Source organism: Oenanthe melanoleuca, chromosome 19, assembly GCF_029582105.1.
Source record: "Oenanthe melanoleuca isolate GR-GAL-2019-014 chromosome 19, OMel1.0, whole genome shotgun sequence".
Classification (NCBI taxonomy): domain Eukaryota; kingdom Metazoa; phylum Chordata; class Aves; order Passeriformes; family Muscicapidae; genus Oenanthe; species Oenanthe melanoleuca.
In genome coordinates this window covers 5,256,719-5,284,014 of record NC_079352.1, presented here as the reverse complement: position 1 = coordinate 5,284,014, position 27,296 = coordinate 5,256,719, and the positions used below count along the sequence as shown (strand labels likewise).

Sequence of the window (27,296 nt, the reverse complement as noted above, 5' to 3'; positions counted from 1 at the left end):
GCAGGAGTGAAGAGGACCAGACACCATCAGAGCCTTCAGAGTTCCCATTTTCCTGGGGTTTGTCCCTGGGTGTTTTGCATTTGCTGATGGACTTCCAGGGCATCAAAGCTTTGGAAAAATTGGTGGGGAGCTGCTTTCTTGATATTCTGAATTCCCAGAGGGACTGGCATGGGAGGTGAGACTCAGGGGAGTGTATTTAGGGGTGTCTGTAAGTGCACCCCTGCCCCTGAGCAAAGCTTTTATATATATATATATATAAATAAAGCCTTTATATAACTCTTTTTTTAAAAAAGCCTTTATAGATATATATATATTTATCCATATATATAGATAGATATATATATAAATAGAGGGATATATATAAATAAATATATATGCACACTCCCATTAGAGATGCATATATATGTATAAAGTCTAAATACATCCATATGTATGAAGTATAAATATCTGCATCTAAAGGTACCAATGGATAGGTGGAGCCACCCAGAAGGGTTTGCTCTCCTCACCCAGGAATGACAGGAATCAGGGATACTGGGATGCTGGCCACAAACTGGGGGCACTGAGAGCATCCTACAAACACCATGGGTGCTGCCTCCCCAGGGATTCTTGGATCTGAGCTGGATCCATCAGCTGGAATGGGAAGTGATGGGCTGGAAAGCACTGCTGATGTTCAGTGTCAGACCTTGGGCTTGGATACAGCTGGGACAGCAGCCAGGAGAAGTGGGAAAAGCTGGCAGGGCTGGCCAAGCTCCCTGATTCCCGTGGATCTGTGCCTGTGGTCTCCATCTTCCACCTCCACAGCCCCAGGATGAGCTCATGGACTGGAGTCAGGCACTGCCAGCTCTTATCACAACTATAAAATTTTATTCCACCTTTTCTGACTTTCCCTCCTCTTTTTTCTTCCCTTTTTAATTTTTTTTTTCTCCCCTCCCCACAAATATTCATTTATGGTAATTGACAAGGAGTTCCAGGCAGGGGAGGCAGCTGTGTTAATTTTCCTGCTCAGAGCCACAATCAGCTCCGTGGCTGGTTCAGATAAGGGGGCAGAGTAAAACCAACTCCCTGCATGTCCTGCCTGCCCTCTGAGCAGGTCTCAGCCCCCTGGATTTATATTGGTATGGATATATATGGATATATATGGATATAGAAAACCAGCAGAGAGCTCTCAGGTAAATTTTAAGGCCAGCCAGGGGAGAAACTTTCACAGACCCGAAATTGATAAACTCCTTAAAGAGGCTTTTGAAACACCACACGCCACCCAGAGCAGGGCTCACCTGCCAGGGAAACTGAGGCACAGGTGGGGCTGCTCTCTGCCCACCCAGGCTGCCCAAGAGGGGAGGATTTTGGAGGGGAAACCCTCAAAACCACAGCTTTGACCCCAAAATGTTCAGTGAAAGCTGAGCCATCCCCCAAACCCCAAAGCCACCAGGGCTCACCCCCAAATGCTTTGGGACCCCCCAAGGCACCACAGCAGAAACAGGGCCTGTGACAGTGCTGCCACTTGCTTTTTGTTTCATTTTTTATCTTTTCTGGTCTTTTATTTAAGAAAAAAAAAAAAAAAAAAAAAAAAAAAGAAAAAAAAAAAAAAAAAAAAGAAAATAAAGAGACACAGTGGTGGGTAACTCTCAATCCAGAAATAATCTGCTGCCAGCCTCCAGTGGGTGATGCTGGGGTGGTCCCTGTCCCCACATGCCCATGGGGACAATTGCACAGCCCAGTGTCCCCAGCCTGCCAGCCCTGGTACCCCCCAGGCTGGGGGTGGGAGGTGGGGTGGCCCTGGGCTGGGGGGACCCTTGGGTGAGCCAGAGGGGCTGGGAGGTGCCACCAGCACGGGGGGACCAGGAGGCATCGGGTTATGGCAGTCAGAAGGCACCACACAGGCTGAGCCTGGCCCCGGGCATCCCTGCTGGGCTGGCACTGGGACACAGGCCAGGTGTCCCCACACCACATTCCCATCCCAGAGCCACATCCCAGCGCTGGGAGGGGGCACAAACCCTGGGAACCCAGCACTGACCCCATGGCTGGGACAGAGGGACAGGCAGGATGGGCAGCAAATGTCCCAAGTGGTCACCCCCAAACTGCCCAAGCAGGGGGCACACCGGGAATTTGGGGCACATTTGGGGACAGCAAATGTCCCAAGTGGTCACCCCCAAACTGCCCAAGCAGGGGGCACACCGGGAATTTGGGGCACATTTGGGGACAGCGATGCCCCGTGGCCACCGTGCCCCCTGGCATCACCCAGTGTGGACCAACACCCCAAAACCCACGGGGTGACCCAGCACTCACCTCCAAAATTGTGCAACTGAGCGCAGCAAAGGCTGGGGGAGGCCCTTGGGATCTCTCCCCCACCAGCTCCCTGCTGGGGCCGGGGGAAACGGGATCTCTGCCCTCTGCCAGCCCCTTGCGGCAGGACCCACAGCCCCACGCACGCCCTGAGCTGTGACCCCCGGCTCCCCTGGCTGGGGCCGCCGCTGCTGCTGCCTCCCGGGGAGAACCAGTGGGGAAAGGGCCAGAACTGAAAAAAGACCCCCCAGAGGAGCCTCTGGTCGGGCGGGGACGTGAGATGTGCGGGAGGAGCCGCGCGCGGCGTGCGGCCCCGGGGAAGCGAGGTGACACAGCGAGGTGACACAGCGAGGTGACAGCGTGGTGACACTGTGGTGGCACAGGGTGGCACAGCGTGGCGGCACAAGGCGGTGGCACAGCGTGGCAGCCCCTCCCTCCCGCCCCCAGCCCGCGTTAAGCCATCTCCTTGATCCTGCGGATGTAGCTGTGCAGCTCCTCGGGGTCCTGCAGCCCCATGTCCTGGCACACCCACTCCAAGTCCTCCTCGTCGGCGATGGGGATGGAGTTGTAGGCCAGCTCGTCCGAGGGCATGGTGGCGAAGGTGGTGAACTTGACCCGCTTCCTCTTGGAGGTGGGCGAGTTGAGCGGGTCCTCGCTCTGGTCGCGCGTGGAGCCGCCCGAGGAGCCGTCCCCGCGCCCGTGCACCTGGCTCTGCACGCTGGTCTGCGAGCTCCCGCTGCTGTGGTGGTCCCCGTGGCAGCAGCTCTGCACGTTCTCCAGCGGGTTCCCCGGGCTCTCGGGCTGCGGGGAGAGGTCACTGTGAGCCCTCAAGGGCTGCCCGTTGCCCAGGAACACCCAGTGGTGCGAATGGTCCGTGTTGGTCTGGCCTTCGGGCGGGATGCGCTTGTGCCGGTACTTCAGCACAAAGACGATGCAGTTGATGAGGAAGACCAAGATGGCCAGGCAGAAAACGCCCAGCAGGGCGTACATCCCGATCTCCAGGTCCGTCAGCCCCCGCGTCACCTGCACGAAGCCGGTGGGGATGGTGGGGAAGTCCTGGGTGGGGTGGGACGCGCCGGACGCGCGGCCGTCCTCGCTGGGCTCCGCTCTCCTGTCCACCTCTGCCCGCAGGGTGGTGCTGGCCCCGGGCTCCCCCGGCCCCGGCCGGCTGGACGCGTGCTCGTAGTCGTAGGTGGGGTCCTCCTCGGAGCCGAAGTGGACGCGCACGGTGGCCAGGGCCGTGGCGAGCACGCTCTTGCGCTTGGTCTTCTGGCAGCTCTCGCAGATGACCAGCTCGGCCCGCAGCAGCTCCCCCGCGCCCTCGCTCTCCGCCACCACCAAGGGGAACGCCCGGTCCTGGCTCACCGTCACCACCTTCTCGTCCAGGCTGCTCACCGCCAGGTTGTAGTCCTTGGGGTCGTACAGGGACAGGGGGGCCGTGGTGCCGTCGCTGTAGGAAATCCACAGGCTCAGCAGCGCTTCCTGCGGGACCAACACACGCACGGGTTGCCCAGCAGGAGGCCAGTCCCACCTCTGTCCATCCCCCGAGCACTCTCCATGCAATTCACCCTTTGTCCCTCCATCATCCCTCTTGTTCTAACCAGTCCCTGGTCTTTCTGCTCGGCCTGTTCTTCTCTCCACGTCCCCTGTGCTTGCCCAGGGAAATCCCAGCAGTGCCAGATGTGGCCACCAGAGCTGACAGGAGCTGTGTAGGATTCCATCCCTCCCCCTTTCTCCCCAGGGCTGTGTCCTGTCCCCAGGCTTGGATCTGTGAAGTTTTCTGGGGTGTTTTTGGGGTCACCAGGGTGTCATTAGGACAGTGAGTGCTCTGAGGGCTGGAGTGTGGGCAGGAGGGGGTTGTACCCCAAATTCCCCCCCAAGCCTGGATGCCCCCCCCGTCCTCACCTGCTTGAAGAAGCTGAGGGTTTGCTGCACGGACGTGCGGGCGATGATGGTGTGGCTGTTGCCAGGGCTGGGGTGGAGGGACAGCGAGAGGCTGGAGACCACCTGGGCCCTCAGCTCCGTGATGCTGACCTTCTCCTCCGCCACCGTCACCAGCGTCTCGCCCAGCACCGCCTCCACCAGCGGGGACACCACCTGCAGGGGACGAGGCTCCTGTCACCGTCTGCCACCCCAGCCAGGCTGGCACAGGGGGCAGAGATGGCCAGGGGTACCTTGAAGAGCGTGGTGCCCGGCTCCCGCCCGGCCAGCGTGGAGCTGTCCACCAGGTGAGCCACCCGCGGGTCGTCCACGCGCATGGAGTCGCTGACCAGGTCGGTGACCTCCACCAGCCAGTCTGGCCCCAGCATGGTGACCACCTGGCCCGTGCCCTCAGCTGCTGTGGTGTGGAACTGGGTGAAGACCTGCAGCGTGGAGTGCTGGTACTGCAGGGCACAGCCCCGGCTCTGCCTCCGCTCGTCCTCGTCCTCCTCGTGCTCGCTGTCCCGCACCGACCTGCGGGGTGGGTGGAGGGATGATGGATGGATGATGGATGAATGGATGATGGATGGATGGATGGATGGATGGATGGATGATGGATGGATGATGGATGATGGATGGATGGATGGATGATGGATGGATGGATGATGGATGGATGATGGATGGATGATGGATGATGGATGGATGGATGGATGGATGATGGATGGATGATGGATGGATGGACGGATGATGGATGGATGGATGGATGGATGATGGATGGATGGATGGATGGATGGATGATGGATGATGGATGGATGGATGGATGGATGATGGATGATGGATGGATGGATGGATGGATGGATGATGGATGGATGATGGATGATGGATGGATGGATGGATGATGGATGGATGGATGATGGATGGATGATGGATGGATGATGGATGATGGATGGATGGATGGATGGATGATGGATGGATGATGGATGGATGGACGGATGATGGATGGATGGATGGATGGATGATGGATGGATGGATGGATGGATGGATGATGGATGGATGGATGGATGATGGATGGATGGATGATGGATGGATGGATGAATGGATGGATGGATGATGGATGGATGGATGATGGATGGATGATGGATGGATGGATGATGGATGGATGGATGGATGGATGGATGGATGGATGGATGGATGAATGGATGGATGGACAGGACAGTGAGTGGGCAGTGCTGCCAAGCTCCCCACACCATGACTCCTCAGCCCCCCCAGGAAAGGTGGCCAATCAGGGAAAAATGTGGTGTCACCAGAAAACAGTGGCTCCTGGGCAAAAGATGCCCGCTGTTCATGAGGTATCCAAGGGATTTAGCAGGACGTGGTGACAGCAGGGTCACCAGCATCTCTGCCCACTAAATAAATGAGTGTCTCTGCTTGGAATGGACACCTGGAGGTCTCTACACCTCAAAAAAGGGTCTTGGGAACTTGGCTGTTCCTGGTTTCATCCAGGGGGCTTTTGACCATGGCCAAGAAGGAATGTTCTCCACCAACCTCACTGTGAAATGTTTTCCTTCCCTGTAACCTGTATCCATGACTTCTCCCCTTTCCACCAAAGACCCCTGAGATGCCTCTGTCCCCACCACCTTTAAAACCTCCTCACGAAGCAGCTGAACAAGGCGATTAACCCATGACCGCCACCTCCACCTCCCCTTCTCCAGGCTGAGCAGTGCAGCTCCTCACACCCACCTCCTGTCCGGCAGGATGGGCACCCTCCAGCCCTTGACTTGGCTCAGGCGGGCATCCGAGAGCTCGATGTGCAGGGGCAGTTTGGGCACCCACACCGTCATCTCCAGCGGGGCCGACAGGTGCTCGTAGGTGAAGGTGACCCGGGCGCTCATGGAGCCCCGCGACTCCTTCCCGCTCACAAAGACGTAGTCACAGCTGCTGGAAACCTGCGGGGAAAGCAGGTGGGGATGGTCCTGTAGGCACAGCAGAGATCCTGGCAGAGCAGGATGTCACCCAGCATGGATCTGGTTGGTGCCAGCCCCTGGAGCAGGGATGGTCTGTTCTCCCAGAGATCTGCTCAGAGGAATCCACACCCCATGTCCATCCTGCAAAGTGTGCATGCTGTAAAGTGTCCATCCTGCAAAGTGTCCATCCTACAAAGTGTCCATCCTGCAGAGTCCATCCTACAAAGTGTCCATCCTGCAAACTGTCCATCCTGTAAAGTGTCCATCCTGCAAAATGTCCATCCTACAAAGAGTCCATCCTGCAAAGAGTCCATCATACAAAGTGTCCCTCCTGCAAAGAGTCCATCCTGTGAAGTGTCCATCTTACAAAGTGTCCATCCTGCAAAGAGTCCATCCTGCAAAGTGTCCCCTCACCCAGGTCCTCCAGCCAGCCCTCACTTTCTCCCACCTCATCAAGAACCTCCCCTTGGTGCCTCAGTTTCTCTTTGGCCTCCATACTAAGTGTCCCTGAGCTAGAGGCACCCATGGGTGCTTCACAAAGGCTGCAAATTGCTCAATCTGGAAATCTGCCCCAAAATCTCCAGAGGAGGCAGCGAGCTCAGACCTCTCTCGTGCCTGTCCCCACCAGTGCCTTGTCCCTGTCCCTCCTGCTCACCCCAGAGCAGGATTCCTGTGGTTTGAGTGAATCCTCCTGTTCCTCTTCTCACTGCTCCCCTTTTAATTCCCACTTATGCAAATGCCATTAGTGAAATTCTCTATAAAACAAACCCATCCTGTGAGGGGTCACTCATTACTGCCCTCCTGAGCCAATTAAGGAGCTCAGGGGACACCAGGGCAGCATCTCCTGGGGTTTGAGCTCAGGTCACCCATCAACAGCTCCTTCCCAGCCAGAGTGGAGGCAGACAACCAGAAGGGGACTCCAACCTCTCATCTGCAGCAGCCCCATGGCCCAACCCCAATCCCCTGCAGGGACTGCATCCCATTTCTTGGGTGCTGGAGAAGAGCAGAACTCGTTGGCTCAGCCAGCAGCACTGAGCACCCAACAGCACACAAGAGCTGATTTCCAGCAGAGGAGATTCTCTGATGGCTGATAAAGGGTTGAGGCCAGGCTGCAGCTGGCTGACAGCAGAGCTGACAGCATCCTGTCTCTGTCCCAGCACCCCTATCTCTGTCCCAGCACCCCTGTCTCTGTCCCAGCATCCCTGTCTCTGTCCCAGTCTCCCTGTCTCTGTCCCAGCGTCCTGTCTCTGTCCTAGCACCCCTGTCTCTGTCCCAGCACCCCTGTCTCTGTCCCTGCACCCCTGTCTCTGTCCCAGCACCCCTGTCTCTGTCCCAGCACCCCTGTCTCTGTCCCAGCATCCTGTCTCTGTCCCAGCACCCCTGTCTCTGTCCCAGCCTCCCTGTCTCTGTCCCAGCCTCCCTGTCTCTGTCCCTGCACCCCTGTCTCTGTCCCAGCACCCCTGTCTCTGTCCCTGCACCCCTGTCTCTGTCCCTGCACCCCTGTCTCTGTCCCAGCCTCCCTGTCTCTGTCCCAGCCTCCCTGTCTCTGTCCCTGCACCCCTGTCTCTGTCCCAGCACCCCTGTCTCTGTCCCTGCACCCCTGTCTCTGTCCCAGCACCCCTGTCTCTGTCCCAGCACCCCTGTCTCTGTCCCTGCACCCCTGTCTCTGTCCCAGCACTCCTGTCTCTGTCCCAGCATCCTGTCTCTGTCCCAGCCTCCCTGTCTCTGTCCCAGCACCCCTGTCTCTGTCCCTGCACCCCTGTCTCTGTCCCTGCACCCCTGTCTCTGTCCCAGCACCCCTGTCTCTGTCCCAGCCTCCCTGTCTCTGTCCCTGCACCCCTGTCTCTGTCCCAGCCTATTCCTCGAGCACCTGTGGCCAACCAGACACAGGAATTTTGCATTTCTGAGCCCACAGCAGGGCTTGACTTCTACAACAGCTCCAGGAGCCCGATGCAGGGTGTCCATGGTCCCCTGGGGCTGGTGGAGGAGGCAGAGCCCAGCTCCTGGGGACATCCCTGAGCACAGCAGGGAAGGGTGATGCAGGAGGATTTGCTCCTTGTCTTCCTATCAGAGGAACCAGCTCAGCAAGTCTGACAAGACAATCTCATCTGTGGCGAGGCAGTGCCTGAATAAAGATGAGCTCCCAGGTGAATCCTGCAGCAGAGATCTCTGGATATTGTGCCATTTATCACAATAAACACGATGGGCTCTGCTTGCATTACCTTGGCTAATAAACCCCCGGCACCTCCTTCTGGGCACCACTTGCTTTGCAGCTGGGAGGGCGTTGAAACTATGACAACAAAAAAATCCCTGCACACCAGGCCTGTCCCGAAGATGGAGTGACTGCAGATTAGCTCGGAAATGAAGCTTGTTGGGGGAAACTTCCCGGATTTACGGCCAGGTGTCAGCAGCAGAGAGGCTGAGGGCTGCCTGGGCTGCCAGCCAAGGCTCTGCTGCCTCTGTGCTGTGGCCAGGAGTTCCCAGCTTGGCACAGGGACAGGCGTGGGACCAAGGGGACACGTTCTCCAAGGAGTGGGGCTGTGGGTGAGCAGGGTCCCTGAGGATCAGTCCTTCTCCAGGGATGTGGAGTGTGGGGCTCTAAGGAGGGTCACACACAGCTGAGGCTGAGACTGTGTGTCCCCCACAGACCCCAAGGTCACCCCCCATTTTAAAAAGAGTTTCCTCACTGCCCTGAGCGGTGATGTCCTCCTGCACACCTCTGTCACCCTGTGTCACCACAGAAGGGGGTGAGCATGACAGGATGAGCATGACAACTCCCACTCGTGCTCTCCCACATCCACAGAGCCACATCCACACCAAGCCCAGGACAAACTCCACGTTAGACAGGAGAGCAACCACCAGGGAGCCACACCAGAGCGGGGAGAGGCAGCTCCCAGCCCGCCCTCACGTTAAATTATTTACAGTAACAGATAGCACATCCCACTCCGTAAGCTGTGATTTATGGAGCAGGTTTAGAGCCCTGACACTGCAATCATACTCCCCAATCTCAGCAGGTAACTGAGAGCTCCCTCGGAAATGAAGCTCCAACAAAAACACCAAATAACTCAGCCAGAAATTGTGCTGGGCTGCAGGTGGGATGGAGCTGGGGCCCGAGGGCTGCTCCCTGCATTATTCATCCCTGGGCATGTGCCTGCTCCCCCCAGGTCTGAGGACAGAGTGTCAAAAGATTTATGAGCAGAAAGGCAGCACATTAAACAGTTTTAAGTGTCTTGGAGTCCATCCTGAAGTGTATTATTGCTCCAGTGTTTTATCACACTGGGGAGGACTGGGCTCCATAAATTAGAGCCGGTCCTGTAAATCCCACAGATCTGAGTTTTAGTCAAGAATTTGGGTAAGCATTTTGTGGAACTGGATGTCCCCGACGGTGACACAGCCCTATGGACAGCAAATGCCAGCAGGGACAGGGATCTGCCATCACCCCAAAGGGGAGAAGGGGCTCCAGCCCCCCAGGGAATCCAGCCCCTTCCCTGGCTCTGCCCAGCCCAGCAGGAGCATGGAAAGGGAGAGCTGGGTGCATGCAGGGAGAGGGGTGGGAGGTGTTCAGGAGAAGGGAATGATGTCTGGGGGCGGATGGACGGATGGAAATGGTGGCAGAGTGACATGGGCAGGTGGGCAGATGGATTTATTCAGGGATGGAAAAATGTCTATGGATGAGCAGGGCTGGTGATGGAAAATCGGAGGGTTTGAGGATCAGGGGCTGCACTGGTGGCTGGGGCAGGGCCTCATCAGCACCTCTCCCACCTGGATCTTCCCCCTCAGCTCTTTTCCCTCCATCATTCCCATCTCACCAGTCCCCAGCCCAGCACCTGACCCAATCAGGACACTGAAGTCACTCCAGGCTCAGCCCACAGTGACAATATTTCCCTTTATCAGCACTAAGTGTCGAGATAACCCACAGTTACTGCTGCTGCCAGGTGGGAGCACCCTGTGGCCTCTCTGGGGACAGTGACCAAGTGTCTTGTCCTTCCCCCAGCTGACCCCAGGGAGAAGCTTGCACAGACTGGAGCCTGGGAGGACTCCAGCCCCCTCCCCACACCCACCTTGATGATGTCCTCGTTGTTGGACTTGCACTCCACCATGGCTGACACATCCACGATGGCGCCGCTCAGCTCGATGGCAATGACCTTGACGGGAATGGCCACGGTGCGCCCCGTCAGGATGGCTGTGTTGATGATCTCCGTGTCCTGGGGGCAGGGAAAGGAACCAACGGGTTAGGGGCAGCCTGTCCCTCCTGGGCACTGAGGGACCTGGGTGTGGGGGATGGATGGATGGATGATGGATGGATGGATGGATGATGGATGATGGATGGATGGATGGATGGATGGATGGATGATGGATGGATGGATGGATGATGGATGGATGATGGATGATGGATGGATGATGGATGGATGGATGATGGATGGATGATGGATGGATGGATGGATGATGGATGATGGATGGATGATGGATGATGGATGATGGATGATGGATGGATGGATGGATGGATGATGGATGATGGATGATGGATGATGGATGGATGGATGGATGGATGGATGATGGATGGATGGATGGATGATGGATGGGTGGGTGATGGAAGGATGATGGATGGATGATGGATGGGTGGATGGATGATGGATGATGGATGGATGGATGGATGATGGATGGATGGATGATGGATGGATGGATGATGGATGGATGATGGATGGATGGATGGATGGATGGATGGATGGATGATGGATGGATGGATGGATGGATGGATGGATGATGGATGGATGATGGATGGATGATGGATGGTGGATGGATGGACAGAGAGATGCTATAGCGCAGGTGGTCAATCCCTCAGGGAGTCCCAACCCCTCAAAGCAGATAACAACTGGGGACAGGGACCTGCTCACCATGGCCAGGGGCACGATGGCCCTGATGTCCCTCTGGATGACCGTCAGCTCCGTGACCACCTTCTCCAGGTCGGGCGGGGGGTTGCGGCCCCGGTAGTCGATGTGCCACATGATGCGGCGCGTCACCGACTGGCTCGTGAAGTTCTCCATCTCAAAATCCAGCTGCATGATCTCAGACGAGGAGTCCCCATCCCTGGGCAGGGGGACAGCAGGAGGGGACACGGTGAGGTGGCTGTCCCAGGTCCCACCGACACCGTGGGATGAGCACCAGGCCAGAGTCTCCAGCAGGTCCCCTTGGTGGCCCCAGCAGGTCTCCTGGTGTCCCCAGCAGGTCCCCTTGGTGGCCCCAGCAGGTCTCCTGGTGTCCCCAGGCTGCCAAGGGGGCTGTGCAGTGGGTGCCACCCAAACCCAGCAACCCTGACCCCACCCCTGCAGAGGATGCTCTGATGGGCTCCTGCAGATTCCCACGGGAATCTCCCCAGTGGGAGACAGAAATGTTTGTCACAACCTCTCCCAGCTGGACAAAAACACCTCACCAGCTCTGCCAGGGCTGCTGGGTGACATCACAGGGTGGCTGTGTGGCCATGGCCTCGGGGGACAGTGGGTGGCTGCAGGTGCTGGCCGTGTCTCCCTGACTCACCTTCCCTGGATTTACTGCTCCTGCCTGGACACTCATGTCCCACTGGTCACATCCCCAGTGTCCCTCACCCAGAGCACTCAGGAATGACAAAGAAGTGTCAACACATGAGCTCAGCCCAAGCTGTTGACTTTACAGCCCCCTCCAGGAGATCCCATGGGGAAACTGAGTCATGGGAGAAAGAGTTTCATCCCAGGCAGCAGGTGGGATGGCACTGAGCTGGGACATGGGACAGGGCTGTCCCCATCCTGTGAGGGAGGATGGGCAGGGGACAGGGGGTGTGGACAGAACCAGCAGGGGAGAACAGCCCTGGAACCTCAGCTCAGCACACACACACACACACATAAATTAATGCCAGGGCTGGGGACAGCAGCACACTGAGCTAAAGGACAGGGAGTGACCCCTGGGGTGTCCCCAAGGCAGGACAGGGTGGAGAGGATGCCAAACCCAGCCAGACTAAGGGGACAGTTTGGTGTCCATCCTTACCATGGCTTGAGCACAACCTCACAGCAGCATTAATTACCCCTACAGCCCATCCCTAAAACCAAACCCAGACCTGATCCTGCCCTCTGCCCTGCAAATCCTTGGAGTGACTCAGGCTTCAACCCTGCCCCGAGTCAAACTTCACTGCTCCCCAAAAACTGAACCCCCACTGAGCCCCCACAAACCACAGCACTGGTAAAAACCCCCCAGAGCCAGAGAGGAGGGGAGGAAAAGTGAAATTCCAGTGGAAGGGAAGCCAGGACTGCCTCCTGTTTCATCTCAGTGCAGCAGCACTCGAGCAGGTCCCATCGATCTGGGGATGCAGGGCACAGCCCATTCCTCTCTAATCAATATCTAATGAGTGGCAGGGAGCAGGGAGAGAGGAGAGCAAGAAGCTGGAGCTGCTCCAGGCCACGGCAAGCCCTGACCCCTGCTCCCTTCTCCCTGATCCCACAGCAGCCCTGGCAGAGCTGATCCACAGGGCTGGTGGATTCTGCTCTGCCCCAAGGCAGCTCTGGGGCTCGAGCAGGATCACTGAAGGCCACAGGGTCTGAGGAGCAGATTTGGCTGCTCTTCAGGAGTATCAAACCCAGCTGGGAAGAGGCAGGCTGGTCCAAAGGCAGAGCAGAGCCACAGGTGGCGTGGCAATGGGGACCTTTGTCATGGGTGCCCAAGGTGTCCCAGGAGCACTGCCAGGCTCAGCCACCACCCCCTGCCCTCCCCAGCATCACCTGCTCTGAGCAGAGACAAGAGCCAGGCTGCCCACAGCGGGGAACAATCCAGGATGCAGCTGCTGGGGTGCAAAGCACCCCAAACTGGCCATTCTGAGCCCAAAGCTCCGGGCTCACAGCCCCTCCCTGCACAGCCAGCGCTGCCAAAAGCCCCAAACTGGCCATTCTGAGCCCAAAGCTCCGGGCTCACAGCCCCTCCCTGCACAGCCAGCGCTGCCAAAAGCCCCCAGAGCCCCAGAGCAGCAACTCCTCTGTTTGCACAGCCTGGAGGGCAACACGGCTTGGAGTCATTCATCCTCTCCATCCCGTTAATATTTGATGGAGTTGTTTGTCTAAAAGGTGATTGTAATCACTTTAAATTCCTCCCCCGTCTCTAACCTTTGCAGGCTGATTGGAAGCGCTGCTGGCAGCGGGAGAGGGGGAAGGGGAGAGGATCCTGCTGCTGCTGGCAGCCCTGCTCTGTGTGCTGTGGGCTGGGCGTGCAGGGGACAGGGGCTGGTGGCCCTGGGGACACTCCTGGGTCAGCCATGGGGCTGGGTTCGGGTGCTGGGGGTGCATTTTGGAAGCAGCGGGATGGGGAGAAGGAAAATCTGCTCTCCTGGTGAGAAAGGGGCTCTGCAGAGCTTTGGAGGTCACACCAGAGCAGGCAGAGCTGAGGATTGCTTTTTCCCCAAGAGTGTGGCCCCAGCTTGGCTCAGATTTGGGGTGGGGCACAGAGATTTGGGGAGATTTCCATCACAGGAATGGCTCGAGCACATGGAGTTGCTCTAAGGCAGCTCTTGGTGACACCTGTGTCCCTTTTCCCAAGGCACAGTGACAGAGATATCACTGCTGCTTTCCAGCACTTCAGAATCTTCCCTGCTGCTGTTTCTGACCCTGTGCCCATCCCCTGCCCTCGCCTCCATGTCCTGCCAGTCTCACATCTCCCTTTCTCCAGGCTGAGAAGGGTCTCTACTTGGCTTTGTGGGTCCTTTCTCCTCCAGATCATTCTCAGTTCCATCTCCAGGGCTCTCCTCAACTGATCTGAGCCTTTCCCAGAGTCCCAGGGATGTGTGAGCAGGGCAGAACTGCCTGACTTGGATCCTGCTCCCCATCCAACCCTCATCCATCACTTTAGGGTTCAGATGGAGCCTTGCCTTGCTCCCCTTCCCTCCCAGAGAAGATACCAGGACAGCAAGGAGCTGCTGCTTCTCACACCATTAAAACCTCATAAAAAAATTACAATTCTTCCCCCCCAGACTAAGGAATCCTCCATGGCTTCACAACTCAGCCCCAAACTCCTCAGTTTCCCCTGCCAGCACCCACATGGCACTGCAGCCACCCAGACCCTGCTCCAGGGCAAATCCCAGCAGTTCCCTGGTATTCCCAGAGCTGCAGCCTTACCTGGGTCCAGCCCCATCCACCCTGGACACATCAACAGTGGCAGTGGAGTGTTTGCCACCCGTCAGCAGCTCCGAGCTCACCAGCCACTGCCCGCTCCTGGACTTGGTGCTGAGCAGGTTCACTCCTTTCTTGGCCTTCACCCTGCAGAGAGCCACAGTCAGGGGTGCATCCTCACCCTCCAGATCCCCTGGGATACCCTGCCATGGCACACAAGGAGTTTTTCCCCTGATCCCTTCAGTTTGAGGGAGCATCATCCAGGCTGGCAGCAGCAGCCCATTCCAGCTCCTCTTTCATGGCATTTATCCCTCCAATCACCACCCCAGCAGGATTTTGGACCCCCAGCCCCAGTGCTGACCCCAGGGCAGTAACACCCCTGTGGCATTGGGCATCCCTGGGGCGAAGGGCAGGAGAGCCTGGAGCATCACATCCCACATTCCAGGCCACAGGGACACTTGAAGAGAGTCCTTTGAAGAGGTGTGGCCAGGGCTTGTGTCCCCAGCTTTAGGGACACTCAGCAATGGGGTCCCCCCTCCACACCTGCCCACTCTGGGGTTCTCAGCACCTCCAGTCCATCACCCATTCTGCTCCCACCTGGTTCTGGGGCAGCAGGAGGGGATGTGGCCCCAAGACCATACCACACCTTGTCCCCAAAGTGGGAATAAACCCACAGCTGCTGGCAGAATCCCAGTGCAACTGGGAATGCTGGGAGAGCAAATTCAGTGCAGAGTGCCAGGGCAGAGATATCCTGTGTGGACAGCCCTTCTCTTTTCTACAAAACCTCCCATTGCAAAACCACTCTGGCCCTGCTTCCAGACCTGCTCCAGCCTCCAGCACATCCTACAAACCCCACATCCTCCCACCCCACTCCCTCCTGCCCACAGCTGCTTTTCCACAACCACTCCTTGGAAAGGGAGTCAGTGAGTTAGGGGTGTCTCTGAATTCTTCAGAGAGAAATCAGAGTGCAGGGATTGAATAAGTCTTAGAGTGAGTTCTGTTGTTTTTAGTAAGTAAAAGGTCTGGGTTCCACAATAGTAGCTTGTATTCTAGTGAAGTTTGCAAATATACTGATATCCAGTAGAGGCTCCAAGCCCACAGTTGTAGGCAGAACTTAGACATAATAGAGTTATAGTAGGAATATTGCTAACATTTCTTAGATGGAACGAGATAGATTGTGTGTGTAGTTCTATACATAACCTGGTGTGCTAAGAAACCAGAATGTTAATAGGTTAAAGAGTGGTGGTCTGTGCATCTTAGCTGGTTGGAAAAATCCTATATAACAGCATGTATTGGGAGAGTTGGTGCTTTTAGCTATTGCCATTCCAGCCACTCGCTTGTTGCTTGTTGCTAACTGCTTGAGTGTGCTGCTGAGACTGATGTGCTTTGTAATAAACAACCTTTTTAACTATTATCTGCTTTGCTTGTTTAAGATAACCCGACAAGCAGGAGCCCTAGAGCTCTGCAGTTTGGTGCCCGTGGGGGTCAGAAGGACCAGCCCCAGCGCCTCACCTGAGGGTGAAATGCTCCACCGTGGAGTTGGACATCAGGTAGAGGAGGATGCTCAGCACCTCCCCGGGTTTCAGGGGCTTGTCGGGCAGGCGGATGAAGACGTTCCCGTCCAGGGGGTGCTCCTGCAGGGCGGGCCCGGGCGGGGGCTGCAGCAGGCTGACGCTGCCGATGCGCAGCAGCGGGTGCTGCGTGGGACCCTCGGTGCGAGCGCCGCCGGCCCCGCGGCGAGCGTCCCCCGGGCACTGCCCGGCGCCGTCGGGGGCGTGCAGGGTGTAATACAGCTCGGCCTGCTGGCTCTCCCCAACCTCCAGGCTCTCGGGGCTCTTCCTCCTGCCCAGCGGCACCGCCGAGGGGCCGAACCAGGCGTGGGGCAGCTCTGCCTGCACCAGGCACATGGCCAGGCTGCCCCGCAGGCGGCAGGAGCTGCGCAGCTCCCGGGCGTCGCGGAAGGCGTGCAGCCGCACGCAGGGCAGCCGCTCGCCCACCTCGAAATCGTCCCAGTCCCGGCCGGCCACGTAGAACAGCACCTGCACCACGGGCTGGCTGGCCAGCAGCCGCGGCTGCACGATGAAGGCGCGCACCTTCCAGTTGACGGTGAGGCGGTCGGGCACCTCCAGCGTGCTGGAGGGCTGCAGGTGCTCCCTGGGCAGCACCAGCCCCGTGCTGAAGGGCCCCAGGGAGACGTTGAGCACGGGCAGCTCCTTGGTCTGGAAGACGACGAAGGGCTCGGAGCGCTGCAGAGCGGCGCTGCCGTTGGCCGCAGGGCTGGAGCGCAGCTCCTTGAGGAAGAAGGCCAGGCGGGTGTTGGACAGGCGGTAGCTCACGGGCAGCTGGATGGCACCGGGGGGCTCGGCGGGCTCGGGGCTGGGGGCTGGGCCCTTGGCCTGGGCTGTAGGGGGGTGGAGAGAGCAGGTTAGCGAGGGCACCCCCTCTGTGCCTTGGGGTACAATAGGATGTGACCAGAAATGTGAATTCTGTCCCCATCTGTTAATCCAGGTGGGGCAGTGACCCAGATCTCCTGGCACACATTATCTGCTCATGGGCCATCTTTAAACCAGCTGGGCAATCATCTTTATCTTCCCACAGCCCATCCTCCCTCCAGGAGATATCATCTGCTGCTGGCCCATTGAGTCCCAGTGCATGACTGATAAAATTCCATCATCCCACTGGGAGATGCTCCAGCCAGGGGAGCAGCCAAGCCTTTCCTACCCAGATAAAAACTGAGATTTTGGACACCAAGGGACCTTCTTTCCACTGGATTCCAGAGGAAAGCCAGACCTTTCCACATCATCCCTGGAGCTTCAGAGGAAACTGCACCTTCTCCAGGAGCACTGCTCCAGCTGAACCACATCTGCCACTGCAGGAGGATGCAGCCACCATTGAATGGGACTGTGCCAACACCCTGACTGACTGACGGGTGTCAGCTTGGATTCTGACTCTGGCAGGGTTTGGGATTGTTCTTTGTAATACTGTATTTCTATTTTAATTTTCCTAGTAAAGAACTGTTATTGCTAATTCCCATATCTTTGCCTGAGAGCCCCTTAATTTCAAAATTATAATAATTTGGGGAGGGGGTTTACATTCTCCATTTCAAACAGAAGCCTCTGCCTTTATTGGCAGACACCTGTCCTTCAAACCAGGACACTCTGGAACAGCTCCTGAGCAGGGAGCACTGATCCAGGTGAGTGGAACAAGGAGGAGTTGGAGTTTCAGCCCCCAACCCTCTGAGAAGGGCAGTGAGAGCCTGGCTGGGTTTCTGTCCTACAAACCAAAAATGCAGAAAATCCCAGGACCTCGACCAAGATTTTGCCTTCTGATGGTGGCAGCAGCCTCACCAAAGCCACCCTCGCCATGGGATGAGGTGTCCAGGGTGTGCTTAAGCCACATCCATCCTCCCTGTCCCTGTCACCCACCCCAGCACTGCCTGAACCAGCACAAACCCTTCTACAGAAGCAGGGCTGGCTTCACCCCAGCTTCATCCCTGCTGAGCTTCTCCAGAGGCTCATGACCAAAAGTTACATCCAGCTTAATTTTTGGCTGGCAGATCCCACCACACATTTATTATCACCAAGGCTTTCCTTCTGTTTCCATCTCTAGGGAAGGTGGATAAACCAGCCCCCAGACCTGCTCTGTCCCCACACCTGCCTCAAGGGTGGTGTCACAGCCACTCTGTCACCTGCCACCCACCCAGGAGTGTCACCCACTCTGTGCTTTGATAAAGCTGGCCCACACCAAATTTTTCCAGACCTGATGGAAAAGTGACACAGACGATGTTGGTGCAAACCCCATCAGCGCCCAGCACCCTTCAGAAATCCCCTTTTATCCTTCATTTTGATCATTTTTCGCTTTAAAAAAATGACTGCAGGGCTGGCAGAGCGGGGAGCCCTGCTGAGCCGAGGGGCAGAGCTGCCCGATCCCCACTGCCAGCAGAGGGAAAACCCATGGAAATCTTCCTGGGAAAGGGGCTGGGTGAGGAGCCGCGGGAGCCTGGAAGACATCTCAAGGTCTTTGCCTTCTCCAGGAATTCCCAGGAGGGCTGATCCCCCCCACCCCCGGCTCCCCGCATCCCCGGCTCGCAGCGCTGATTGCGAGCGGCGGAGCCCAAATTACCGGCGTCAGAGGTGTGGATGTGACGGCTCCGCTCCCGGGAATAGCTCAGCCCTCCCTTCCCCGAGGGGCTTTGCAGCGTGACAGGACCCGCAGGTGTTTGTTTTTTCCCAGCCCTAAAAGTCACCCCAGCCTCATTCCTTTCGAGGGATGCAGGAACGCCCGGCTCGGCTGGGGAGGTCTCTGCTGCGGGGCACAGGGGGCTGAGCAGCTCAGAGGGCTCGTAAAAGGATTAGCACTGCATACAGGACAGAATTCCTTCCATTCTTCCTTCCATCCGCGATGGGAGCTGTCCTGGGTGGAGAATCCCCCGGGGCTGTGGGAATGCTGCCTCTGCCATCCCATCACGCTTTCTCTGCCTGTTTTCCCACATCCCAGGGAGCCAGGAGCTGCAGGAGAGGTGCAAAAGCCTGGGCAGCACCCATGGGTGCCCTTCTGCTCAGCAGTACCAGCACTGAGGGGCTTTCTGCTCCTGTCATTCATGGAAGATGTTTTCTGCTGAGAAAGGTGAAGGTTTGCATCCTCCTGCTGTCCCCAACAAGTGGAAAAGGGGATTTTTCCCCAAGGCATGAGATTATTTGAGGAGAAGGATCCAGCAGCTGGAGCAATGGGAGCTGGACCTGCTTGGGTGAGGTTCAGGGAAAGGGACTTTGCTCAACCTGCTTGCAGCAGAATTTATCCCTTCCAAACCTCCGGGGCTCAGAGAGGATCAGGACATTGCACAGGGAAAACCCACCCAAAACACACCCAAAACACACTCAAAACCCACACAAAACACACTCAAAACCCACCCAAACACACTCAAAATCCACCCAAAACCCACCCAAAACACACTCAAAACCACCTAAAACCCACCCAAAACACACTCAAAACCCACACAAAACACACTCAAAACCCACCCAAACACACTCAAAATCCACCCAAAACCCACCCAGCTCAATGCCCAGCACAGCCCCAAGCAAAATCCATCCTTGAGCTGCTGCAAAATCCCTGGTGCCACCTTTGAGTGGGGACAGGAGGAGCTCTGTGCCACCCTGGTGAGCTCCCAGTGCCAGTGGAGAGGAGCACCCACTGTCACCCACTGACACCAGCAGGGTTTGGGAGAATTTGGCTTTTCCAGCACCCAGCTCCTTCCTCCTTCCTCCATCCCTGATGGATGATGAGGGTTGGGTGTAGCAGGAGGAGGAAAGCCCTTCCCAAACTCCTTTAGGCACTGCAGTGGGGACAGGAGGGCCAGCCTGGGGTGGGGACAGGCAAGCCTGGCTGGAGATTAATGCCATGGCCATGATTAGTTAACAGCACCCAGGGAAGTGATTTCCTTCCCAGACCACATGCATTTAAATGATGCTCTAATCTGGGGATGGGAGCAGCACCTCCTTTCCCCAGCCATAAACAAATCCTGCCAGGACAGGGTCTAACCCTGGAATTACAGCCACAGGGACAGAGGGAAGGAGAAGGGAGGCAGGAGGTGTGTGGAGCTGTGGATGAAGCTGCTGGGTGGGGAAAAAAGGAGGAGGGAGAGTAAAGAATGGATGAATGGGGGTCAAAAATGGCTGGGCAGCAAGAGAACAGCTCCAGGATGAGGGAAAAGGAAAGGGAAGGAAGGGAAGGGAGGAAGGGAGGAAGGAAGGAAGGAAGGAAGGAAGGGAAGGAAAGGAAGGAAGGGAAGGAAAGGAAGGAAGTCCCAAGAGCTCAGGAGATGGGAGAAAGGTGCCTGGAAGTCCCCACAGCACTGTCCCTGCCCCTGGCTGGCTCTGGGGGACAGAAGGGTTAAGCCCTGCCTGCTGGCCCTGCTCTGCAGCCCTGCTGCCGCTGTGCTGAGCGGGATTTGCAGCACCTGACCTGCATTCCGGGTTTATTAGGCCAGCACAGAGGGGCCCATATGGCCCTTCCACCCCGGCAGCCAAAGCACAGCCACAGCTCCCCGTGCCTGGCCACATCCCCACCGGCCTGGGGAGCCCCCCGGGCTGAGGAGCCCCCCCCAGACCCGCAGGGGGACAGGGCAGGATGCTGTGTGTCCCCTCGGGGTGACCTGCAGCCTGGCCAGGCAGAGGGAGATGTACACACACAGCCGGTGAGCCCTTTGTGCAGCCCCACATCTGCCCTGCCAGATGTGCCCCGTGCCAGCCACGGGCGGGGCCAGACGGGCTCTGCCTGCCCGGGAGGGCACGTGGGGACAGGGGCAGCGCCCTCCAGCCTGCCTGAAAGCCCAGACCTGGGCCAGGGGTCTGGCTGCTGGGGAAAACAGCACCCCAGCACCCCTGCATGGGGTTTAGGTCATCACCATCAGCAGCAGCAGCAGCAGCATCAGCCCCAGTCCTGAGGCAGGGGATGCTGGCTCAGCCAGCCTGGTGGGCACTGGGAGAGGAGCCTGGGCTGGGTCACCCTCTCCTCTCACCCTGAATACCCAGAAACAGGCAGAGCCTCTCCATCCTGCCCCACCTGCAATCAATCCCCAGGCTGCAGAGCCTCCTTCTCCTGCCCCACCTGCAATCAATCCCCAGGCTGCAGAGCCTCCTTCTCCTGCTCCCGAGCCCAGAGCTGAGCCCAGCTTAGCCCAGCCCAGCCCAGCCCAGCTGTCGGCCCCGGGGATCACTGCTGCAGGGGGAGCTTTATCCTGGCTTATCCCGGGACACAGCGGGGGTCCCGGGGCTATAGCCCCACTTATGGGGGGAAAAGCACCCGGGAGAGGGGGGAGGTGAGCTCTGAGGTCAGCCCAGCAGGGTTCAAACCTCTCTGCATGTTAATGGGGGCACTGGGGGCTCGGTGGATCCAGGGATTGAGCACAGCTCCAAGGAATGTGGGACAGCAGTCCCAGCTCTCACAGCTCCTGCCAGGCTCCATGGCAGGCCCAGCTGGGAACAAGGCAGGGGGTTTGTCCCTAAGGCAGTGACATGAGCTGATAAACCCACCCCAAATACCTGGAGGGATGGAGGGGGAGTCACTGTGCCTCCCACAGGGCTCCAGCCCAGCCTGGGGCTGCTGTGGAGGGGTTTTGGTGCCCCCCAGGACCAGATCCAGAGCATTCCAGGTGACAAGGTGATGATTTTAGGGTGATGATGATGATAGGACATGCCCAGAGGAGTCAGTGGGCAAAACCCAAAGAAACACCCAGCCTGGCTATTCCCCACTGGAATATTCCCAGCATGGATCTTTGCTTCTCTTTGCTCCCATCCCATTTCCCAAAATCTGCTGGTTCAGGCTTGGCCAGCCCATCCCCAAGCACAAGGGTGAAACAGGAGTGGCAGCAGCCCCAAACCCCTGGGATGTGCCACATCTGGAGCTTCTAGAGATGAGCTCCCACATCTGGATGTTCCCACAGCTGGAGGTGGAAGGGTCAGGGTCAGACATCTCCCCACCTCTCCTGGGAATCCCTTCCCTCCTCATCCTGCAGCACCCCAGTGGGGTCAGCACCTCCAAACACCCTGAAAACCAACAAAAAGGGGAGCAAAGAAGCCTCCAGGCCTCCACCCAAAAATCAGCCAGCCCAAATATGTGTCCCTCTCTGCTCCACACTCCCAGGGCAAAAAAAAAAAAAAAAAAAAAGTCAGGAATTAAATACAAACCCAAAACCAGGAAATAGAGGGAGACCCCTCATGGAAACCTCCAAAACATTCCCTGCAGGCAGAGCCTTGGAAATTGGCTTTGGTGACATAAATGCCAGCAAGCTCCCCCTTCCCTCTGATGCATCCAGAGGCTCCATCTCCAGTCCCAGCTAATTGGAACTCAATTAAGTGAATAATTGTTACAAATGTGGAATCACCTTCCCCTGGTGTGCAGCAGGGAGGGGAGAGCAGGATGCAGGGATGCTCCATGGGATGAGCTGGGAATTCCCATGGCACTGCTCCAAGCTTCCCAAAATCAGCCTGGGGTAGGAATTGGAGGGGATTTGGAGTCCTGGCAGCAGCAAGAGGGGATTCCCTAACACAGGGTTGGATCCTTTCTTGTAGATCCCTGAGTTTCTCCCTCTCCCAAAAGTCCAGCCTGGCTTTTCCATCAGCAGGAGCAATAAAATCCAGTAACACTGATGGGACACATCCTGGGATTTTTTTGGTGGGGAGAAGCAAATTTCAGCAGTGCTGAGGGCTGTGCTTCACCCAGGAAATTAATAAGAGGGAATAAATAAATCAGGGAGGGAGAAAAAAAAAACAAAAAAAAAAACAAAAAAAAAGCCAAGGAATAAATAAATATGGCCTAAATGGGATGTGCCGTGCAGAGGCACAGCCTGCCATAAATTCCTGGAGCCAGCAAGGCTTTTACACAGCAGCTACTTTAGAGCAATTTCCACAAATCACAGCAAGGGACAGGCTGGGGGACAGGGAGGAGAAGGTCTTTCCAGAGGAGGGAGGGAAATGAAGAAATTAATTAAAAAGGGGGGATTTTAAAAAAAAAAAAAAAAAAAAAAAACAGGGGACAGGCTGATTATGGATGTGCAAAAAGTGATGGGAGAGGAGATAACAGCCCCAGAATGTTCTGTGGCGGCTGCTGGGCTGGGGGAGCCCAGGTGGGCACAGGTGGCTCCTCCAAAAAACCCCCCTGGGGAGCCAGAAATGGGAATCAGGGACAGGGACAAGCCCCCAGAGTGGGGACAGGGCAATGCAGGGACACCCCCAAAGCCACATGTCCTGCTGGGATCCCCCCAGCCCCTCTCCATCCCCTCCCAGCATGGCCAGGAGCAGGAACATCCCCCAGCACCCTCTGAACACTGAATTTCCCCACCAGGCTCCCCTCCAGGCTGTGCCCAGCAACACCTTCCAAAATTATTTGATGCCAATTAATTCCTTTCCCTCTGGTGGAGTCGGATTCTGGAGGCATCCCAGGGAAATCCAGCCCCAGATCTCAGGTTTGGGGCCCAACATCAGCCCCAGCCCCCCAAAAGCTGGACAGGGAACTGCTTTTCCTTAAAGGAAAATAAATGAAAGATGAATTAATTCTCAAGTTTTGCCAGTCCTGAGGAAGAGCTCAGGGCAAACCCAAAATCCTGCAGGTGACAGGAGGTGACAGCATCAAAGCCACCCCAGCAGCACCTGCTTGGGCTTTTAGGGAAAATCCAAAAATGATCCAGGTGGTGGGAAAATGCTCACCAGAAGGTGACAATCAGCAGATTGAACTGGCCTTGCTGGGGTGTCCTCCCCAAGGGCAGAGCAGAGGTGAGGGGGGATGGGGGACATGGGACAGGCCAGGAGCAGCAGCAGGTCAGGGAACAGCCTGAGGAAAATCATGAGCAGCCTCTGCATCCCAGCCCTGCAGTGCTGGTGGCACAGGTGACATCCCCAGACGTGGCTGGAGGAGCCCAGACCTCCCAGTTTCCAGTCAGGGGAGCTCCAGCCTCCTTTCCCCAGGGAAATGGGCAGCAGGACTCACCCCACTGAACCATCTCTCCTTCTGCCACCACAGCTCCCAGGGGACATCTCACCCCCACAGCCACCACTGGGGTCCCCAACCCATCCCATCCCTCCCAGCCTGGGGGGCTGCTTGTTAGCAGGGACACGTATTTAATAATAAAAATTCTGATTAGATTAGCAAGAGTGACCTTTTCCAGATGGATGGCACACTCCTGCCGTGGCAGTGACAGGGACACCCAGCAGCTCCCACACACCCAGCACTGTTCTGGCCAAATGCAGGAGCCAAATAAATCAGGTGGTGCTGCCTAAGCAGCCCTTCCCTCACCCATCACCCCCAGGATGCTGCCACATCCCCCTGACTCCTCCACAAGAGCTGGGATGTGCTGATGGTTCCATCAGCTGGGATCAGTTTTCCCTTTTTTCATCTTTTATAGGATGCAGAGGAGCTGGGAGAGGAACCTTGACTTAAATAGTAGCACTTTAAAAAAAAAAAAATCTCAAGGAAATAGCCAGGTTTCCAAAAATTCCTGAGCAATCTCCAGCCAGATTGTCTCAGTTTCCCCCAAAAGGACAAGTCTGGGTGAGGACCAGACCCTGTGGCTCAGAGGATCTCCCTCAGCCTTTTCCCTTCTCTTAAAAACACCAAGAGGGCAAAAGGGGGGTAGGAGAAAAGACAATTTCCTAGGAGGTGCCCAACTTCACACCCACACACCAGCACTGGGCTGGGATTTAAGGGTTTGGGGGAGCAGGAGCCAAAATCCACAAGGAATATCCCAGCACATCCCATCTTCTGTGGCACCAAAGGTAAAACTTGTGCCGGGTCTCTCCCCTCACCTGCCTGCCCAAAATCCTCCTGTCCCTCCCCTGTCCTGGGAATGCTGAGCCCACGCCAGCGACGGGCTGTGAGCTCAGCACACGCCGGGAGGATTCCCGCAGCACAGCCGGCTGCAGGCTCCCATTCCCGGCAAGTTATGGCACATCTCCACCTGCTGGTCTGAGCACCCCGGGCTGGGACACGCTCCGGGCCGGCAGGGGACGGGGTGTGTCCCCTGGTGTGTCCCCTGGTGTGTCCCCCGGTGTGTCCCCCGGTGTGTCCCCTCCGCCTTTGGGATGGACACCCAGCAGGGGTGGAGCCCTGGAGCCCCCATCCTCCACCCCAGCCCCGTTCACTGGGGTACACGGGGAGATGGGATCCCAGCAGTGGGATGGGGTGTGGGATGCAGCACAGCACCCCAAACCTGCCCAGAACGCTGGGACAGGAGAACCCCACAGAGCTGGAGCACTGCAGAGCCTCCAGGTTGCTCTGGGAGCAGGGAAACTGAGGCACGCTGCAGGGAGATGTGGGAAGATGCAGATCAGCCCAGGCTCAACCCTACAGACAGCTCCAAACATCCCATAAACCCATAAATCCACCAAATGTGCTGCATCCCAACAGGTCCCAACACAGCTGGGCTGAGCAGACCACCAGCATCCCACACCCTCCACATGCCCAGGGTTCCACATGTCCATCCTGAGAGCCCTCAGGGCCACCCTGGGTCCATCCCAGCCCGGAGACACCAAAATAAAATCCCAATTTCTGGAAGCAGCTGACCCGGGGCCGCGGCCTCGGCTCCCGGGGAGCGCAGCAGGAGCAGGGCTAGCACGGAGCTGCTCCTCAATAAAAAACCAGGGAGAAGGGGTGAAATGGGAAATGGGAAATGGGAAATGAAATTGGAAATGCTCTCTGAGAGAAGACAGGGCACTGCTCTCCAGGGCTGACCCCGCTGCCAGCCCCAGCTGTTTGTGAGCAGAGCTGCAGAACCACCAGCTCTCCCCGTGGCTTTTTCCTGCTCGCTCTGAGACCTTTATTTGCCCACCAAAGGCCAGCCAGGGCAGCTGTGCATCCTGAAAGGAGGTTAAAAACTCCTGGCAGAGGTTTCCCTTCCTGTGGGTACAGCCCTGGCACAGGGCACCCTCCTGGTGGCACCAGGACCCCCCAGTGACGGTGACACAGATCCTGGCCTAAAGCCCAGGCCTGACCCACTGGGTTTTTGGGGTGCCAGCAGTAATGGGGGCTTCAGAAACCCCCTTAAGAGGGGCTGGGCAGCAGGGGGGTCACATCCAGCCCCTGCAGCAGAGCCATTCCCCATGGATCCTCGTTCCCACAGGGATGCTCCCCACCAGAGCCCAGCCAGACAGCTGGATCTGATCCAGGGAAACTGGGCAGGGGGAGGCCCTGCTTCCCTCCAGGCTGCCAGACCCCAGAGCTGCTGCTCCCAAAGAGCAAACCCAGCCAGGGGAGCACCCCAGGAAACATCTGGGGGTACCACAGGGGCACCCCTGCCACCCCTAAGGGTGCCACACAAAGTTGTGGCTCGACAGCCTGGAGCATCCCTGCTCCTCCACCGGGGTCTGAATTTCCAGGGTGGAAAGTCAGTGTTCCCAATATCCCTCCTCCTCTTTATTCACCCCTCCTCAGGCTCCTCCAAGCCCCTCTAAGGGTGCTGCAGATGCTGAGAGAGCCCTGCTGGACCCTCAAAGTGCCTTGGCTGTGGGTTACTGGTGTGACACAGAGCTGGGCATGGTCCAGGGATCCTTCCAGCTCCTGGAGGAACCATCTGAGCTGGGCAGTGTCCCCAGGACACCCCGAACCAAGGCCAAGCTGGGTGTCCCCCCCAGACCTCAAACAGCCCCCACTTTCTGCTTGGCCAGGCCAGGGACGGCGACTTCAGGCAGGGCTTGATTTTAAATGGAAAAAATCCACAAAAACCATTCATGGGAGGCAGCCCCGTGTCCCCCAGGCTGTGTGACCCCTCTCTGGCCAGCAGCAGCCCCCAGCAGCAGGTGCTGGTGGCCTCAGGGCTGTCCCCAAGCCAGGCCAGGGTGTCACCACAGCGACTGGGATGCGACTCAGGGCAAGGGGGTGCAGGCCCCCCAAACCCCACGGGTGAGAGGAGGAGGGATGGCAGGGGCTGCACCCCCACCCCAAAACGCTGCCACCTGGGCAGAGCTTGCCCAGCAACTCGGCACAGCCCGGGCAAGTGTCTGGGTGCGGGTCTGGGGGATCAGCGAGCGGATAATAGCGGCTCAAGCCCTGATCCCGCCGCTAAAGCAGCTCTGCATTAAGGAGACAAGAGTCGGGGGGGCCGGGGGACACCCCCTGGTGCCGTGTGTCCCCCTGCCACCCTGCTCGCCGCCCAGCCTCAGCCCAGCCCGCTGCCAGCGCTCACAAGCACAAGCTGTCATTTTATTAAGCCAGGAATAAACTCTAATCTTCACCCATTTCGTTTTTTGGGGGGGGGCACGCAGAGAGCCAGCGAGGGGATGGCGTGGGAGGGGGTCCCAGGCGGGCACAGGGGGTGCAAAGCCCCGTGTTGAGGGTATATATCATATAAAAATATATTTATAAATATTGCCCCCTCCTCATCTCCCCCGGTGCCAGCACTTACCGGGGAGCAGCAGGGAGCAGAGGCAGCAGAGCAGCGCGGCCGGTCCGGGCAGCATCTTCTCCAGAGAGGCCATTGCAAGGTGGGGGACAGCCAAAAAAACCGGGGTGGGGGGGG

The 27,296-nt window shown here is 57.4% G+C and overlaps 1 protein-coding gene across 1 annotated transcript; it reads right to left on the bottom strand.

Annotated features, from left to right (window-relative positions):
* Window positions 1-1,611: 1,611 nt before the first annotated feature.
* Window positions 1,612-27,296, bottom strand: TMEM132E (transmembrane protein 132E). Its single transcript, XM_056506648.1, has 9 exons — window positions 27,183-27,296; window positions 15,803-16,691; window positions 14,297-14,437; window positions 11,063-11,255; window positions 10,229-10,372; window positions 5,944-6,149; window positions 4,458-4,737; window positions 4,189-4,380; window positions 1,612-3,765 (listed from the first exon to the last, which is right to left on the bottom strand). Exons 1-9 carry the CDS (start codon window positions 27,253-27,255, stop codon window positions 2,737-2,739), a joined length of 3,147 nt encoding a protein of 1,048 aa, XP_056362623.1. The 5' UTR covers window positions 27,256-27,296; the 3' UTR covers window positions 1,612-2,736.